This window comes from Strigops habroptila (genome assembly GCF_004027225.2).
Source record: "Strigops habroptila isolate Jane chromosome 13 unlocalized genomic scaffold, bStrHab1.2.pri S16, whole genome shotgun sequence".
In the NCBI taxonomy this organism is placed as follows: Eukaryota; Metazoa; Chordata; class Aves; order Psittaciformes; family Psittacidae; genus Strigops; species Strigops habroptila.
Genome location: NW_022651054.1, coordinates 1,808,592 through 1,826,594, shown reverse-complemented (window position 1 = coordinate 1,826,594; position 18,003 = coordinate 1,808,592). Strand labels below are relative to the sequence as shown.

Genomic DNA, 18,003 nt, shown 5'->3' with positions numbered 1-18,003 from the left:
ACATGAGAACAAGGTGGGACTATGATGATGAAGTTTAAAAGCAAAAATGATAAAGAAAAAAGTAGTCTGTCTGGAAGGGAACTCAAAAGGCGAGGTAGGTCATTATCCTGCCCCGAGTCAGGATAATGCTGTGGTTAAAACATTTCTGTAATCCTTAGGAATCACAGATCTTATTTACTGCAGAACAAGAACTGTATTGTCTTAGGCAAGCTGGTTGGGCCCTTAGTCAAAGATAAGTAATTCAAAGTCTAGTTCTCACTGATTTTTAGTGAGCATTAGATTCTTAGATATCATTGTAGCTCTTTCCCCAATCTTTCTGTCTCAGTCTTCAGACTACGGAATAGTGATAAAAGCAGTCCAGCCCTTTTATTTAAGATGACTATCTTGAATATTAAAATTATATGGGCTAGTAAGGCAATGTAACGTAGCATCATAGGTTAGTGCAAGAATATAGACTATTCTCCAAATGGAGAAGGTTCCTACATAGGAAGAATCTGTTCAGTCAGTGTTGGTCCAGACAGAGCAGACTTCTTAACATTTCTATGTGAGTAGGAAATGATGTAATTTCCCTTTATAGCTCCTGAACTGAGTCTTCATGCAAGGCCTCATTTTGTGCCTGGCTGCCTGTCCCAGCATGGACACTGGGAAGAAGGAATAACTGCAGCCACTTACCTGAATTGCTTATATTTCTGGAGAAGAGCAGGTTGGGAATTTTAGCTCACATGTCCAAGTGAGATTATAAGCTCACAGCACTCCTCCTCTAGTACAGAGCTCTGAAAAGCCACTGCAGAAAGGACAGTAGTCTCCTGAATCTAACGGTCTGGAATAGGTGATTCTATCTCCAAGGAACAGGCACTTCCTTGGGGAAACAAGCAGTGGACCAGCTGTGATATTCAGAGTCATGCTTTGGGTCCCTCACCTTTTTTAGGGCAGCACAGGGACAAGCTATCCTTGTTTATCTGAGCTGTCAGCTTCCAGGCCAGAGCAAGGGAATGACAAAAAGCCTCAGAGATTCATCTGTTACTAAAGCAGCATTCTTTATCCCATATTTTATATATACACACACACACACACACATATATAGGATTGAATTAAAAAGCTTGTCATAACAAAACACAATCCTCTTGTACTACTTGACTGTATTTTCCTTCTGTTAAAGATGGAATTTGTTTTCATGGTTGTTTAACAGATAAAGTAATATATATTTGATCTTTTTATTTGTGCTGCAGGCTCCAAAAAAGGCAAAGAAGAAGATAGAAGGTGGTTCCAATGTATTCTCTATGTTTGAACAAACCCAGATCCAGGAGTTCAAAGAGGTTGGTCACTATTCTGCTGTTCTCTATAGTCTCCTGTCATCGCTAATGAATAACATAGGTTTTGTTTGTAATCCTTATTCAATTCTCCATCTGCTTTAATAGAACACACAGTTGTTTTCTGAATCATCTCTGTGGTTTTGGCTGGTATATCATTTTCCTTGTGTGTTTGTTTGTTCTTTCCTTCATTCTTTCTTTCATTCTTTCTTTCCTTCCGTCTGTTTCTCCCTCACTCTCCTGTCTCAAGCTCCAGGCTTATTTGAAAAGCCCCCAAGCCCCTTCCCAAAAATAAAGTAAAATTATCATCTCATCCACTGTAGCCCTGATTCAGGAAAACACTTGAGCACATGTTTAAAGTTAAGTTTAAGTGGTGTTTTAAATAAGAATAGTCTTACATTCTCAAATACTATTCTGAAGAGAGGTGCCGTATTGAACCAGGGCTTTAATTAGTGAACTGTTCCTCAACAGCAGTAGAAAATATTCTTCTGTGCCCTTCTAACAATGCCCACAAACTAGAAAGAAAAATACCAAGAAGCCCTCAGCCAAGTTTCTCCATAAAAGCCAATAAAACAAAACAACACGTTGAGATTCACTAAGTAAGCATATTTAAGCTCCCAAAGAATTTGGTATTACCATGCATCTTTGACCTTTGAGGAGGTAAATCTAATGGGCTGGCACAAAAGCTGAAGGTTATTAAAGACAGATAATTTGACGAGTTTATGCTCTTTTTCTGTGTGGACATTCAGAATGCCTGTGAGGCCAGTACATTTTGCACTGGTTTGTCATTTTAAATTATTAATTTTTTCCCCATTTTTGCTAACTTACACTTCCAAAGCAATTTCCAATGTGATAAACAGCTACTGCTTCATTTTGTTCATGTGGCTTTCAACTTGACTTTTCATGAGCATTCCCGCTAGTAAAGCTCAGCAGTGAATGAGACTAAAAACCCATGCAAAGGATTGTGAATATGGCCCAGGTAAACGAATTGAAACCTCTTCTCCACAGTTAATGGGAACATTAACTTCTCTCACCTTTTCTCTGTATCCTATAAACCTCTAGTTGTATTTTCTCCAAGGGCTACCGCTTGTTGAACTGGTTAGAACGCTATATTGGATCTGCTCTAAGTAAGGTATTATCGTAATATCAGTTCTGGGAGGATGGTGGCAGAATAATGGTGAAAGCATAAGGCAGGGGAGTTGTCCAGAGAAAACCAAGACCATGTTGTGTCTAAAACCAGCATAACTGGGACAAGGATTTCTGAAAAGCTGGTTTTGATCAGAACATTTTTATCTAGAGATTTCAACCAGAAAAAGCTTCAGCATTGCTGTTACTACATTATTTTAAGTTCACCCATTACAACACATACCTAATACTTTTCCTGTCTTCTGTGAGCTTGGTGGGCTCTGCTTTGCTCTTTATATTTTCTTCTGGTCTGCTTCCAAATTGTGGGGATCACCACTTAGAGCAAGCCTCCCCCCCAAGAGGAAGGAAAGCAGCTCTAAAGAGTTGGGCTTAGGTTTTTATAAGGTGATGGTTTGGCAGGTAAATGAAGGGTTATGAACATGCATGCTGCAAGTAACCACATGGGCAAACGGAATGTGAGCAGTGGGGCTTCGTAAGAAACTGGAAGTAAAACTACATGAAGATATGTTGATAGAATATGGTCATGGAAAGAAGTGCACCCTGTAGAGCAGTAGACTTTAAAACTCTGCAAGTTCCTGCTGCAGTGAGCTAGCTGTATTCTCAGGAGAACATTGTCTTTCATACTAATGCTGAAATCAGAATAATTCCTGGTCATTGTAAAGATACACTCTGATATTGATGTGCATGTCAGACAGATAACCAGCTTCAGAGACATGCCTGGTTCTACTAATATTCCCCATAGTACAACCAGAGGGATTTCAGGTCGTTAAAATCTTTCAAAATCAATGAAACAATAAAAATGTGATGGCAGGGAATAGACAGACATGCAAATAGGTAAACAGATAGCTAGGCAGTTAGCTGGCTTGGTAAATAATGGGTACAGTACATAAAATTTGTGTTGGCTGGAAATGGAGAGATAAGTGTGTTTTTTCTACCAAAGTTAAATTTTTCCTGACCAGAAGTATTTAAGGTCAGCACATCAAGGTCAGTCAGAGCACAGTGTACAGTCCGAAGGATACAATTTATTGGAAAGGGAAACAAGCTTGGAATAAACAATACTGTGAAACCTACATTTCTCTGTACTTTTGAAAATCCAGCTGTCTCTGTGTGATGGATCATTTTAAGGCCCACAAGGAACTGACTTTAGCTTGATACCAGAGAGATATCTACTGTAATTAAATGTTTTACAGGCTCTGATAGCTGCACAAAGGAATGAGGAATGGGAAAGGTAGAAAACACACAGAGTAACCACCGACTAAATCCTCCCTAACTAAAGCCTCCCTAATTCAAACTTTTATGGGTTAAGGCCTGAATGGCTGGAGCTGCCAGCATTGGCTTCAGCCCAGCTACACACTGCACTGAGCATTAATTTAGTAGGAAGAACTTTGGGTGGGTTGAATTAAGCCCCTTGCCAAGCTACAGCAATGTGCTGAAAGTGAGGAAAGCGCAATGATGTGGCATGGTGTGGGTGAAGCAAAGGAAGTTAAATCTTCTTTTTTACAGCATAAATATAATCCCCCCTGGACTGGTATGTGGGACTGTAGCATTGTCTGGTGCAACATGGCAATGGCAGTAAATATTCCTTTCTCTTCCAACAGGCTTTTACCATCATGGATCAGAACAGGGATGGCTTTATTGACAAAGCAGACTTGAGAGACACATTTGCTGCACTAGGTAAACTGGTAGTAAGAATTCAGTACTTAAAGAAACGCAGTTTAAATTTCAAGCACAGAAGAAAAGCTTATATTAGAATTACACTGGGAAAGTAAAGAGATATGCAGGAGGCAAAAGGAAAACTCTTCAATTTGATCTTCCTCCTTTATGATAGTTGTTATTTTACTACATAGCTCCAGCTGGAAAGTCTCCCGGGCAGCCTTTTTCAGAAGCAAAATGAAGGTCTCCCTGGGACTCTCTGCTGGGTGCAGCAGAGCTGTGCAGCTCCAAAAGCACTGATCCCTCCCCTGCAACTATGTCATACGAAGCCCACCCAAGCAGGGGTCCATGCCAGGCATTTCTGATTTGCTCTGAATCCAGGCTTCACAGGCTGCACCTTTTTCATCTAAAAGCCATGCAATATCTACCGATTAACATTGTTGTCATGGGCTAGCTGCCCCTCTGCCCACACAAAAGTAGAAAGACTTCATGTGAGGTTCTGTGCTGTTGGGCTTTTATGTGAGGTGGAATGTGCATGTCATGAGATTTGGTATTGTCCATTCCATGCGCATCACAATCCTGATAATATCAAGCAGATTAAAGCAAATCTTCCTAAGGAAAGGAAAAATCAAAATGCTCATGATCCCAAACCTGGAGTTGTATCCTTGTTGCAACATCTGAGGCTTGAGCAGTGATGTAGGCATTTGGGCTTTTGCCATCTGGATCCTATTAAAAAGAGCTTGATAAGAATCTTTAGAGCTCCCTGGGGTGGAATCAGACACCAGCAGAGACAGTGTAAAGAGCAGAAGCTCCTGAACTCTTTATTGTGACAATGAGGTTTGCAAACTTTGGCCTGTAGCTACTGTTACCCTGAAATATTTATTTCTTTAGGCCAAGTTCTGGTATCTTTCCTGTTCAGTGAAGTCTTTCAATGCCTGTTAAGTACCATCACAGCAAATTACCCCTCGGTTTGAGTAGAGTTGCCGGGGTCTAAGTTCTCATCAATAGGACTGTGCAAGGATGGGGAAGGGACAGGACTGCACAAGGATGAGGAAAGGATACAACTACTCAACTCATCCATCTGCCCTCTACTCTCAGTATATAGGAGGGCAAAGTCTGAGACCTTGGACTCACTTCAGTCACTTTGAACTCTGCTATATTAATATCAGTGGGGCCTGTGTTTCACCTGAGGTAAAAAAAACCACCCAAAAATGAAAACCAGTTTATTTGGAAGTGCCCCTTCTTTCGTCCACTGCTGGCCACGTCTGTATTATTTATCCTTCTTACTCCTTCAGTCACCCTTTGATCTTGGAGCCAACTCTGCCAATTTGTTTTACACTGGGGTATTCTGGAGTTGTGTTCTACCATGTTATTAGCAAAGTTGCACAGAGCCCTGAGCTCCCCAGTGGGAGGAGATGAATAGGAATCGTTTTTTGAAACACAATTTGTGATTTATTATGAAAAATGATCTCTGCTGCAGGTCGTCTGAATGTCAAGAATGAAGAGCTTGAAGCCATGGTGAAGGAGGCGCCAGGTCCTATTAACTTCACTGTCTTCCTTACTATGTTTGGGGAAAAGCTGAAAGGTAAGTACCTTTGGGGGGTTGGAGAGTATCTGTCAAAGATCCTCGGCACTGAAATATCTCAGCACCTTGCAAATTATAATAATGTATCCACAGAACAATGCTTAAAGGCAAGGAGTGATCTCCATTTTTGCAGACAGAGCTGAAGTATGAAAAGGCTATGGGACGGTCCAGAGGACAATTCAAAGGTGTTGATTTCAGCTTACATAAGCTAACATGAAAGTGGTAAGTTGAGGACCAGAAAGTAATGAAATCACAGCAGCCTGGAGCACAGTGCAGATGAGTTACTGTCAGTAGGTTCCTAGGCTGAATGAAGCCTATTGCTCATGCTATAGTGGTGTCACTCCCAGTGTTAGCTGGTTTAAAAGTATTTTCAGTATTTCTAAAAGAAAAACTTTCTGCACTCCTTTGGCTCAATAACAAACACGACCTCTGCAGCATCTTTGCAGTTACAGGGCATGAAGGAGCAACATGGCTTTCCCTCATTTTCTGTAGAAGTTGTAAGCCAGTGGCCCAGCCTTGGTTTCCCCTGAGGTCAACGGTGATTTTACCACTGGATATTTGCTGAATAACTCTTAATGGAGGGGAGAAATTGAAATAATTACAGTAGATTTACATTGATAAGGGAGAGGGATTTTGCCCAATGCCACAGAATATATAGGGATCACTGTAGGGAGTTCAAGAAATGTGGGTACTAAATTTGTTGCAGGAGCTAGTAATTTAGTTGTGTCTCTTATACTGTTAAAGGCTAGAAACTGCAAGAGAGGGAGTGGGAGAGGCCAAAGGAAACCATTTTCCTATATGCATTAAAGGTAAGGGAAAGCCTTGACCTTCAAAGCAAGGTTGGCCTTAGCCAAGCACATTCCAGAAGTTTGATGAAATAACTAATGAGCAGAAAAACAGAAAAATCTGATCCCATCTTCTGAAAAACATTCGTTGTGTTGCTACTGGACTCTGGCTTTATATTGCTGAGCACAATTTCAGTGAAGGGCTTTCCACACTTGGAATAGGAAATACAGAGGTCTCAAAGAAAGAATTAATGTAGCTAGTTCTCAAAGAAATACGCTATTGCTAAGGAACAAGACATGTCTGGGAAGCATAAGAGGTGATGGCAAAGGCTGTAGACTGACACTGAGGAAGGGATTTTATTACTCAGACAACAATTTGGCTTGATCACAGTGGTACCTCCACCTTTACATTCCAGATGTCAGCTTGCAGAGTAGGTAGTGCCTTTTTCTCCATAATCTTCCTTCTGGGATATGTGACTATTTCCTGTGGGGTGCCCTGCTACCCATTCCTGCCTATTTGTGATGCTTATGATCACACAGAGCATAGAAATGAGCTCTTCTTCCTTTCCCCTCTTCCCTCTTGTCTCCTACGATGGCTGAAGCTGGCAAGGAGTCTGGCCCTGCCAATTGTGTGGCCTAAAAGCAGCGCCAGCACGGGGAGGTGAATGGTAAAGCATACCCCTCTTGTCTGCAGGTTTCCTGCTGGCTACCAGCAGAGGAGGAGGATTTTTTTAATTTCCATTTGGGAAAGGAAAATCACAGCTGTGCTTGTCATGCCCTTCTGGTTGGGTTTGTCATGCAAAGGAAGCAGAGCCAAAAGACTGCACATTCCCAATCAAAACTAATTGGGATGAAGAGCCTTTGTAGTGCAATTAGAAAGGGAGAAAGGGCTAGAGGAAGTGGATATGGCAATTTTGCAACACTCTTTATTAGCTAAGTACCACTCAGAGAATTTGGTGAAAGGTGCTTTCTAAGTAAAATTTGTTGTGCTATAATTGATTTCTGTCATAAAGGGGAAGCTGGGATTTTCAGGACGAGCTTTAGCTTTGTATATTGAGATTATGATGCCAGATGAACAGCTAACAAAACGAGGTTTATGTTAATGCCAACCACATGGAGCTGTTTCTACAGGGAGTCAGAATAATACAATTTGTACAGAAAACAGAGATGCCGCACATCAAAGAAACCACTTTATTTACCAGCTAATCAATAAAGAATGCCTGCTGCATTGCTTCTCTTCAAAGCCAAAGTCCAAGGATATGACAGAGTAGAAAATGTAAAACACAGTAAGAACAAAAAAAATCCCCCCCACAGTGGTGACTACTTTAAATGCAGACCTTTCCTCCGAGCTGGAAGACGCTTCTCTTCATAGGACAATCAAAACACTCATTAAATGCCAATGCTCTTTGTATTGATCATATATTCATTGCAGTTTGAATGCATTGCCCATAACGTGGCAAAAGAATATACATGTTCAGTGCGTGACAAGAAAGAGGCCATCTAGCCATTAGGTTTATTCATTTTTATATCCACTAAAGTATTACTAATAATCCTTATTAAACAAAGAAAACTAAGGCAGCATCAGGAGTGCCTGTAGTCATTAGAGCAGGGGACCTTGACTGGATTCTGTTCTGGTTCTGCCTCTGCCAAACTTTGAAACTGCAGTTCTTCATGTTATTACCATGTTTTATTCACTCTTTCAACATTTCAGCATTCCAAGAAGCTTCATTTGTCCATGGGTCTGTCAATCTGCCTGTAAATTCGGTTTCCTACAGTTATAATGATCTGTGTTATATATACTACCATAATATTTTGAAACACTGGGGAAGTGGCAGAGTATACAGTGTATCTTTGGTGTGGGTTGAAACTGACAGTGAGTGTACTCACAACCCGCAGTGTTACAGAATAGTCAGAAACCCCAGCCAAGATTCAGGGACTCTGAGAGCTAGTCCCTGACCCAAATTTTTTCCAGTCTAAATAGATGGGACAGATAAAGGATGGAAGAAAAGGAAGACTATTACTATCGTTTTACTGCTGGGAATGGAGGAGCAGGGAAATTAAAGTCATACCAAAAGTCTGTGGCCCAGCTAAGAGCGAAAGCAAAATCTTGGAGCCATAGTCTAGTGCTTTAAACCATCCTGTTTCTGTAAGTAACACTAATGAAGGGATCCTTCAGTGGAAGTGCACTACAGAACTTAAGAGCAGATCACCATTTTACATTGATCACCCTGTTTCCATTGCATTCCTTTGCCATTCTGATTTTAGCATGAGCTCCATTTCCTTTAGTGAGGAAAATAACCTCTTCCCTATATAGTGAAGAACAAGTAACATCCAGAAGTGTTTTTACGAGGAATGTCCAGTGCAAGATTAAAGGAAGCCAGTGAGGGAAACAGTTTGTTATATTTTCATTTCTGAAAGCCACTAATCCTCTGGGTACTGATATTGGAGACCAGTTCCTGGAAGTTTTCTCTCCTGCAGACATAGAATAGATATGAGTTATTATTTTTAAGCTTCTGAGCATTGAACTATTCACCTCTATTGTTTATCTGACATGACAAATGCTGCCGACTTAAGGAACCTTTGTCTTCAAACCTACAACTGCAGAATTTTCCATTTTGCTCTGTTTTCGAGTGAATGCAATTACTTAGCAAGTATTCAGCAGCTACAGAAACACATCCAGGCTGCTAAATTATATTTCATTAATTTTAGGCACGGACCCAGAAGAAACCATTCTGAATGCTTTTAAGATTTTCGACCCAGAAGGAAAAGGCCACATAAAGGCAGACTAGTAAGTTTATTTCAAATCCTTTTAAAAGAATAATTCTACTAATAATAATTGCACAGGTTTAAAGAACAGCTTAAAAGCTATGTATTTTGCAGTATTTTAAGAAGCAGAAGAGCTGTCAGGCAGAGAAAACATTTAGCTTTGTAAGCCAGAGTTAAAAGACTGGACTATTGTATGAATGTATTTGTATACCAAAAAGAGATGTTATTGTCTTCAGACACTGCAAGAGGCAATGGAAATATAATCACATGTAGGCTATTAGATAGCCTTTTTTGAAGGTCTGGATATAAATCAACACATGAGTCTTTGTAGATTAACTCCATATGTAAAATGAAAATGAATGTCTGGTGCCTAACTGAGAGTGCTTGTCTAAAATGGGAAACCTAGTCCCCTTTTAAACAAAGTGATCAATTTAATTAACTCTGGGACATGGTTTTAGTGAGGACATTTTCCTTGTTACGTGTTCACTGTTGGAGCCTTCTGCTTCTAGACAATAACTTGCTGTAAAATTCCACTAGATATGGTGGGAGCCAAAGCAAGTAATACTGGTAATAAGATAGCAATTATTGTCAATATGACTATATTTTAAATAAGGAGGCAGGACTTAATTTGTATTCACAAACTGTTACACCACCAAAGCCAGGTGAAAGGACTTGAAGTGCTAATTGCACAAATGTAAATCCTCATTGCACTCTCAGAGGGTGTAAGGAGACCCTCAGGTAAATGAGATAAATAATATCAAATCAGGGCAGTGGATGAGGAGGTCTGACCTATAGTTCTAGTGAAGTGCTTTATATGCCTAGATTTATGTATATTCTTAAATTCCTTGGTGAATTTGGGTTCTACACTTCTACTGCAGCAGCCATTTCAGGTAGATTTTATGAAGCATAATATGTATAGGAAATTTATTAGAGAACCATGAGTTACAAAATTGATTTGCACCAATTAATTCGGCTAATGTTGTCATAAGGTAAATGAAAACTACACCTTTGACCAGAACCTCTGAGGTGGAGTTTTCTATGACATTATCTGCAACTACCAATGTCTCATGAAAGTTAGCTGAAAATACGAAATTCACATGCAATATTTCTTTCCATTACCAATATGCTTTTCTATGACAGTATCCCAGTGGGTGTAAAGGTCCTATTCTGGTACACAGTATCTAAAATCAAAGCAAGGAAACGGTCTTTTCACTAAACTTCCAAATTAATTAAAACACAAGTGGATGTAGCAAACAATCCGAAGGAACAGAGGGTTAACAGTCATCCCGATTGCTTTGGGGTTAACATTATCCAACCAGCTTGGGAAGAACAGTCAGAGAAACACATCACAAGTGACTCAAACAATCAGAATAAAACATAGCTTGTTGCCAAATAGGCCAGATCACACAGTAGTGAAATCACAAGCATGAAATATAACCCTCTGATAATACAAAGCCCATGAAATGTATTTCCCACTGTCTGTAACAATATACTGCATACAAAATCTGCAGCTTGCCACCCTGTGTCCAGTTCTACATTCCTTGGATGCTGGAAGCCAGTTGGAGTTTGGGGCAAATTAGGAATGCAGGATCACACTCCAAAATGAAGATGAGAGAGAAATACTTCTATTTTTCCTTGATGGAAAAGGTCAACCTTGTCCCTACCCCCACTGCACTGCTAACATTAGACAATTGTTTTAGTTCATCACCACAACAGAACATAATGTTTACTTATTAGACCCGAGGGTAATGTTGATCATTACAGAACAAACCATTAAATCAATTCCGTGAATGTCTTTGAGGTTTAACTTCTATTCATATGCTTCCAAAATTTAGACATTTGAAGGTTTTGAAATAATTTTTCTGTTGGCTCAAACAGCCATTTCAAATGACAGTTAATGTTAATAAATAATATTTCTACATATTAAAAAATCCTGGAATGTTTCTCTCTAAAACCAGCCATAGTGACCTTTTAATCAGAACTTCTTTTTATGTTCATGGAGTTAACATCCTTCTGGGGATTTTTATGTCTCTTCCCTCTGCGTGTTTTCACCTCTAGTCTGGAAATGACTCACTTAGTCCATCTGATGGAAGCTGGGATGGAGTCTTCTAACCTTTCCAGAAGCTCCAGGAGTTTATAACTTACTTCCAAGTTCAATGGCAGACTTTGTTTGTCTGCACCATTATGCCACACATCAAATCCTTCCTATAGCATGATGTCAAAATGGGAAAATGCTTTAGGTCACATTCTCAGCTGGTGTAAACTGGCATAGCGTTCGGAAAGGTTGGATGATTCAGTCCTAAATGCCATTTGTGGGACAAAGTGAGTCAGGCCAACATCAACTATGCCTCATCACCATGCAAAAAAAGTGTTCAGATTTGTACCAGATGAAAATGGACCCAGGGAGCTGAGCTGCATTCTGGACCTTTGGAGCTGTGTCTGGCTGAGCTAGTGATGTTTCTCATCACAGCTATAGAGCACTGCTCATTTCAACTCACCTGTTTTCCTCTGAGCCAGCATTATAGAAAGGGCAAACCCAGTGGAAAACCAAAATGTCCCAGAGATTTCACAGATAATTCAAAAAAGCAAAGTATTTGTACTAGTAGAAGGAATTGATGCCAGGCAGGACAAGAGGTGACATTTAGACTCCTATGTCAAGGCAAATGGATACTCTTTTTTGCCCAAAAGACTTTGATTTTATTCTTTTTCTTTGAGAAGCAGATAGTCTTCAAAAAAAGAAAAGATACACAAAGAAAAAAGTGTATAATCTGTAGCTTTGGAAACTGTGAATGTTTGTTTCCCTATAAAATAAATAATGGAAAATGTGCATAGATCCTTAACTCAGTCCTTCTTCCTTCTGAGTGTGCCAGAGCCTACTGGGCTGTGCATCAGAAGATTGTAATTAGATATTTGATCTTTTCCCCTAAATACTTTAAGCATGTGAACAGAAGACACACAGTGCCCAGATCTCTTTAATTCAGTCCTGTTTGTGATGAAGTTTATTTGTGACTTCTGACAAAATTGCTGTAAGTGCTTCCTTCTATTCACCAAGCTCCTTCCTGTATCACACTTCCTATTTACATTCGCTAATGCTGTTTGCCCCTGTGCACATATATCCAATAATCAATTCATGCTGATGAGGATGATCTCTCTACTCTTTCACCCACTGATCATTTGAGAATTCCACTTCAAAAAATGCAGGCACAAATGGCTGGGATAACAAAACAGAAAGAGCAATATGAGAAAAAGAGATGAGAAAAGTCTTTGCTAAATAAAGAGAATGGTAAAGTCATGCCGGAAAAATATATACAATAGCGTAAGCTCTCTCTGCGACTTCAGAGTATCTCCTAAAACTTGAATAGATATTTTCACTCTTGTCCTTATGGTTAAGATCCTTATTCATTACCCAGAAACTTCTTTTTTCAGTTTTCCCTTTCTGTCCTTCCAAATGAGCACTTCACATCAACAAGAAAGAGATTCAGAAGTGTATATGCCTCTTATGCAAATTGGGACATGTCTTTGTTGTAGCCTTTTACTGGAAAAAATATGTGTGTCAGAGATATGAGGAAGTTCAGTTGTAGCTTTGCCATCAAAACTACACTTTTATCTGTGTGACTTTCTTCACTCGAGATGCATGGTGTATGGGAGCAGAAAGGGAAGCTTTACTGTTTTGCCTGAACATCTGCATCCACAGTAGGTGAATTTTGCTCATCTGGAAGTGTTCCTGCGCAGGCATGATTTCTATTAGAAACACTTAGTTTCAAATATTCACTTTAAAAAGCAGAAATAAGTATTCGCATTAAAAAAAGAAGGGGCTGTTCCAGAAGAGCTATTGCTCTCACTCCCCCACACAAATTCCTCCAAAAAGCAGGCTTTTTTCAAATCTACAAACAAAACCAGATTTCTATACTTGTTTCAGCTTTTGGTTTTGTACAACAGACTGCTCATCTGTTATCACAGCTTTATAGTCTGTTTTACTGATCTAGAAATAATACTGAAAATATGTAAGTACCTTTGGTAGTAAAAAAAGGAGCCACCTCTGCCTCTTGAGTGTGAATGCAAACTCTTTGAGATTAATATAGGAATTCTTCAGGAAGGGGAAATTATTAGTGCAAGTGAAAGGGATGTTTACATGGTATAACTGAGTTCATACGGGTGGATGTTCTAGCACATTGGGCATGTCCTGCCCTCAGGACTGGGTGAAATAGAAAGACATTTTATCTAAAGGGGTGAGGCTAGGAACAGTAATCATTCTTCTTGGCTTTTCTAGTCACCTATGAACTCTAGGTAAAAAAATTACATGCTCGACTGATTTCCCACAATGGGTTTGAAAACAGAGGGTAAATCAGCTGAGAGTCTGTCCCCAAAATATTCTCTTTGATGTAATTGCATAGGATGCAGATTGTGTGTGGGATAAGCTCCTTGTTACAGTGCTGTAACTCCAGATCAAGACATTGTACCGTGAAATACAACAGGTCTCATGCAGTTTCACAGTCTCCTCTGGGAATGACTGCATGCAAATAAAGGGATTCTCAGATGATGATTCGGAATAGCTGTTGGAGTTCTCTTTCAAGTCCTCTTTCTCATTTCATGCTCTGTTCCTTTCATCCTCAGATTTTACAGAAAATATTCTCTCTTTTGGTTTTGTGAAGTGATTCAAACTTTAAACAGCAAGTGAGAAAACCTACCGGTTTAAGTTAAGATAAGCATAGCAAATTGCTGTATTTCAATTACAGTAATAACCTTAAACAATTTTAAACCTCTATAAAATGTCACAAAAGCAAAATAAGTTGGCAGAGCGAGGCATTGACACTGTTGGGTGCCCACAGAACATCTTTTACAATATCATGTAAGGATTAACAGCTCTAATTTATGCGGTCACACAGATCTTCTTTCAGGCAACTTCAGGAGGGATCTTGCCATCTGAATTGTCATGTGCCATTATCACCCCTTAATCAGGTTATTTCATTTTATTTGAACAGCATCAAAGAAATGCTTATGACACAGGCAGACCGGTTCAGTCAAGAAGAGGTAAGGACCATCTTTACTCAGATTAGGAAACTATTTTATTCAGCAATAAGAATTTGCCCCTCTTTAAATGCATGAATTCAGCTGAAATCCAGACTGAGAGAAGGATGATGCCAGCTCTAGCAATTAGGAACAATTCAATGCATCTTCTCTGAATAGCTCCATGGCTAAATCAAAGTCAAACAGATTCTTTGGACTTCCATCCAACCATAAGCGTGGCCTATCTCTTGCTGTTCCTTCCTACAGTGAGATGGGCAATGAATTTACTAGAGTTTAAGTGGGTTTGGGTGGGGACTGTGATCTGGTTTGCATTTCTGTGAGAGTCATTTTGTTTGAAATCTGAAATGAGTTCTGAAACGAGGTACTGACTGTGGTTTGTGTGAGACTGAACATGGATTCTGCTGGCTGGGAGGAATTTAGAGGGACTTCATTTTCAGAAGAGGAGGTTGAGCGGAGTTGGTTCGTGGCAAGAGCAGTCTGGAGTGTAGACTGTAGTACATTTCTTGGCCAGGGCTTACCCGGATTTCAGGAGAGCTCTTTTTGACAGGATACTTGTTGGGATTCTGGCAGGACTGTATTAACTGGTTGTGTCCTAATTCCTATTTCAATTTTACTGAAGCTAAGGAATGATTTTCTGTGGAGGTTATCGAATCAAGGCAGAAGGGAACTGAACTGGGGTGAAAACGAAAAGCAGTACATGTTGCTGTCCCACAGTCCTATGTTTGTAACACTTATCTCCTGTTTGCTTGGCAGATCAAACAGATGTTTGCTGCTTTCCCTCCAGATGTCTCTGGTAATCTTGACTATAAGAACCTCTGTTATGTTATCACCCATGGTGAGGAGAAAGACTAAGAGGAAAGAGATGAGCTTCTCCTGTGATGATACACCGAGTTATTTCATAATGCTTTTGTGTGCAAGACAAAGGGCTGAACATTCAGTATGTGAAGCCATGTGGTCATCAGAAGAGAACCAATAAAACAATTGAAATTGTATTAAAGTTATTTAATGCTCCTGTTTTTATAAAAGATGAAAATACCAATTTTGTGAGTTTTTTCCCATCCTTTTTTTCTGTTAGTGGTTTGAAATGGAATTTTCTTGATGAACTGGTGCTTTTATGATTTATTGACAATGCTAATGTTCACCAGATGGTCCATTGGGCACTGCAGTGTTGCTTAACCTCTTGTCTTTTATACATAAGCTCCATGTATTAATTGAGAAATCCTCTAACTTATTGCACCAGGAATAGTAGTTAGTAAATAGAATTCTGTTCCATTTCACAGCCCCTAGCAATGAAAATGTAAATAAAAGAATCTTAAGCTCTTGTGAATATGCAGCATGCCCTCTTTATCTGAGTTATGTGGCCAGTTTCATAAGCCACTTGACTCATTTGCTTTGGTGCAAAAGAACAGAAACAGTGGGATAGTGGCTGTTTTTCTCAGAATATAATTTACCTAGGTGCATTTAGAAACCAATAATAAGAGATTTCACCCTTCAGAGTTACCTTTATTATGTGTAGGAGGTTGTCTACGAAATAACAGTAATGACCAGTCTTTCACTCGCTGGTATTAGCCTTATTTTACAGGTGAGGCACACACTGGAAGGATGTTTTGCCAAAGATCATCAAAAGTCTAGGGACAAAGACAAGAAGAGAACCCAGGAGCAGTAGCCCAGGGTTACACATGAAAGCAGACTACCTCTCCCTTTCATAATCCAAGGTCAGTGTGGTTTCTAAAATGGGCTACAGTTTCTTGTATTTGGACTTCTAGGAACTGGACACATTCTGCCTATGTGGAATATTGCAGGAGTGCTTCCTGTGTGGGAGTCAGAAGGATGTTGCAGCCAAAGGAAAACAAGCGTCTGCTGTTTTAGCAACTAATGACAATGGTTTCCTTTTGCATCAGTGTTGTTGGCGCCACAGTCCCACAGACACTGAGAGGAAGTAACAAGCCACTCATTTTCTGTTTCCATAGTAGTCCTCGTAGAAAGAAAACTGGAGGGCAAAGTGTCAAATTTGCCCTCATCAGGACGGGCAGAAATTACACGGAAAAAGCTCTGGGATGTGACATTCATTCCCACCTGCATTTTCTGTTGTTCCAGCAAACCCTACATTCAGTGCACTTAAGTAATATAGAACAACTGGAAAGAGAAGGCTCTTAGCAGACACAAAGTTGATATAACAAATCTCATCCCTTGCCCTTATGTCCAGAAGCACTGTGTATATTCCTGTAACAGCAGTGTTTTTCTGGTATAAGTAACGATTCCCAATTGTATCTACCAGTAATTTTCTCTGCTAAAAAATATTAGTAGGCAGAGCAAGAAGCAAAATTCATCCCTTTCTTGCATGTATCTTGCTGAAGGTGTGCAGAGGGCTGTAGCGCTCTTGCTGTATGGTCCTGTAACATCTGAAATACTTGTGTGGTCACCCAGACCTGTCCCTCCCAACAAGGTGTGCAGCTTGAGTGGGCTTTAGGGACTAGTAAAACTTCATCAATGCAAGAGTCTATATGACCTCTTTTTCTACCTCACGGCTGATTCACCAGAAGCTGAGCTTTCCTGCACAAGCACAGTTCTTACCTTTGTTTCACATGATAGCTCTTTTGCCCCCGAATGTGTTTTTCTTCATAGGTGTATGACCACTCTTTGTGGGGTAAATAGGCAATGGGAGGCCATGGAGGTACAAGATTTTGAGTGGCACAGTAGAAAAGTTGATTTATGAATTTCTGCTTTAGGCTTTTATGGAGACCCAAACAAGTGACAGAACTTCTCAGGAGAGAAAGGAGCTGCTTAGAGAAGAAGGCAGCAGAATGGATGTTTCATTTACAAACTTGCTTTGTAAATTGCTTGAGTGGGTCTGGAAAATGCTCCTGTATGTCGCAAACACACATGCAAAGTTTAATACTACCTTGTATAAGCTCCACAGAATCACATACCCAACCAAATGAGTACTGACTGTTCCACTAATATGAGCTGAAGTCACTCAGGCATCAGATGTCAGATGGTGCTTATCGGTTTTACACTCTAAAGATTTCAGAATGAGACTGAAGACTAGATAAAATGGAATACAGGCTCACCTTTGGCCTTCAATTTAGAGGGGCTTATTTTTCCTCATGCAAGCTGGTAGGCAAAAACTTTGAGGATAAGCTCATGAAGGATCAGGTCACATTTTTCCATCAAAGCATGCACGCTTTTTGATGAGTCCTTTTTCATCTCTTACTGCCAAGTTACATGACTTCTTCAATTGCAGCTCTGAGGCTGACAGAAATCCAGTCTGAGCAGTTTCACAGTCTCCCCTTCCCCTGGCTGTACTCTCTCCCTCAGGTCAGCACTAGAGCTCATACACACACGTATCAGATACTGACCGAGAAGAAACCTCCTTACTCTTCAATCACATCAACTCCCTAAGCTATGTTGCCTGTCTGCAATTATCAGGGCCCTGAGTGCACTAATAGGCATTAATGGCCTTCACAAGTCTCACCTGGAACTTCTACACACACCTGCTGTCTATGGGCCCAAGAGCCCCATTTATGCTCAGCCCAGAGCACTCAGAGCTATACTCTTAGACCTGCACCACTTCTTGGGCCTTCTGTATCATGTGGGCCTGCCTAGCGATCACTGAACTGTGTATGACTCTAGTAGCAGTCACGGGAGGTAGCCCTGACCTGCAGCTTGGCTTTTCAGCTTGATCTGGGACCTGCCACAGCATCGTGGACTTGCCTCGTGATCTGGACTC

At 40.2% G+C, this 18,003-nt stretch overlaps 1 protein-coding gene across 3 annotated transcripts in view; it reads left to right on the top strand.

The window, feature by feature from the left end:
* MYL10 (myosin light chain 10) overlaps positions 1 to 15,550 on the top strand; it is a 49,619-nt gene extending 34,069 nt beyond the window's left edge. For 2 of the 3 annotated variants that reach the window (XM_030472796.1, XM_030472794.1), the window contains exons 2-7: positions 1,230 to 1,316; positions 4,055 to 4,130; positions 5,590 to 5,694; positions 9,189 to 9,267; positions 14,228 to 14,276; positions 15,027 to 15,312. In XM_030472796.1, coding sequence (XP_030328656.1) covers positions 1,281 to 1,316; positions 4,055 to 4,130; positions 5,590 to 5,694; positions 9,189 to 9,267; positions 14,228 to 14,276; positions 15,027 to 15,125 — 444 coding nt within the window. In that variant the 5' untranslated portion in view covers positions 1,230 to 1,280 and the 3' untranslated portion in view covers positions 15,126 to 15,312. Of the gene's footprint in view, positions 1 to 1,229; positions 1,317 to 4,054; positions 4,131 to 5,589; positions 5,695 to 9,188; positions 9,268 to 14,227; positions 14,277 to 15,026 lie in introns of all 3 variants that reach the window. The other variant, XM_030472795.1, reaches the window with a different exon arrangement.
* Positions 15,551 to 18,003: the final 2,453 nt, after the last annotated feature.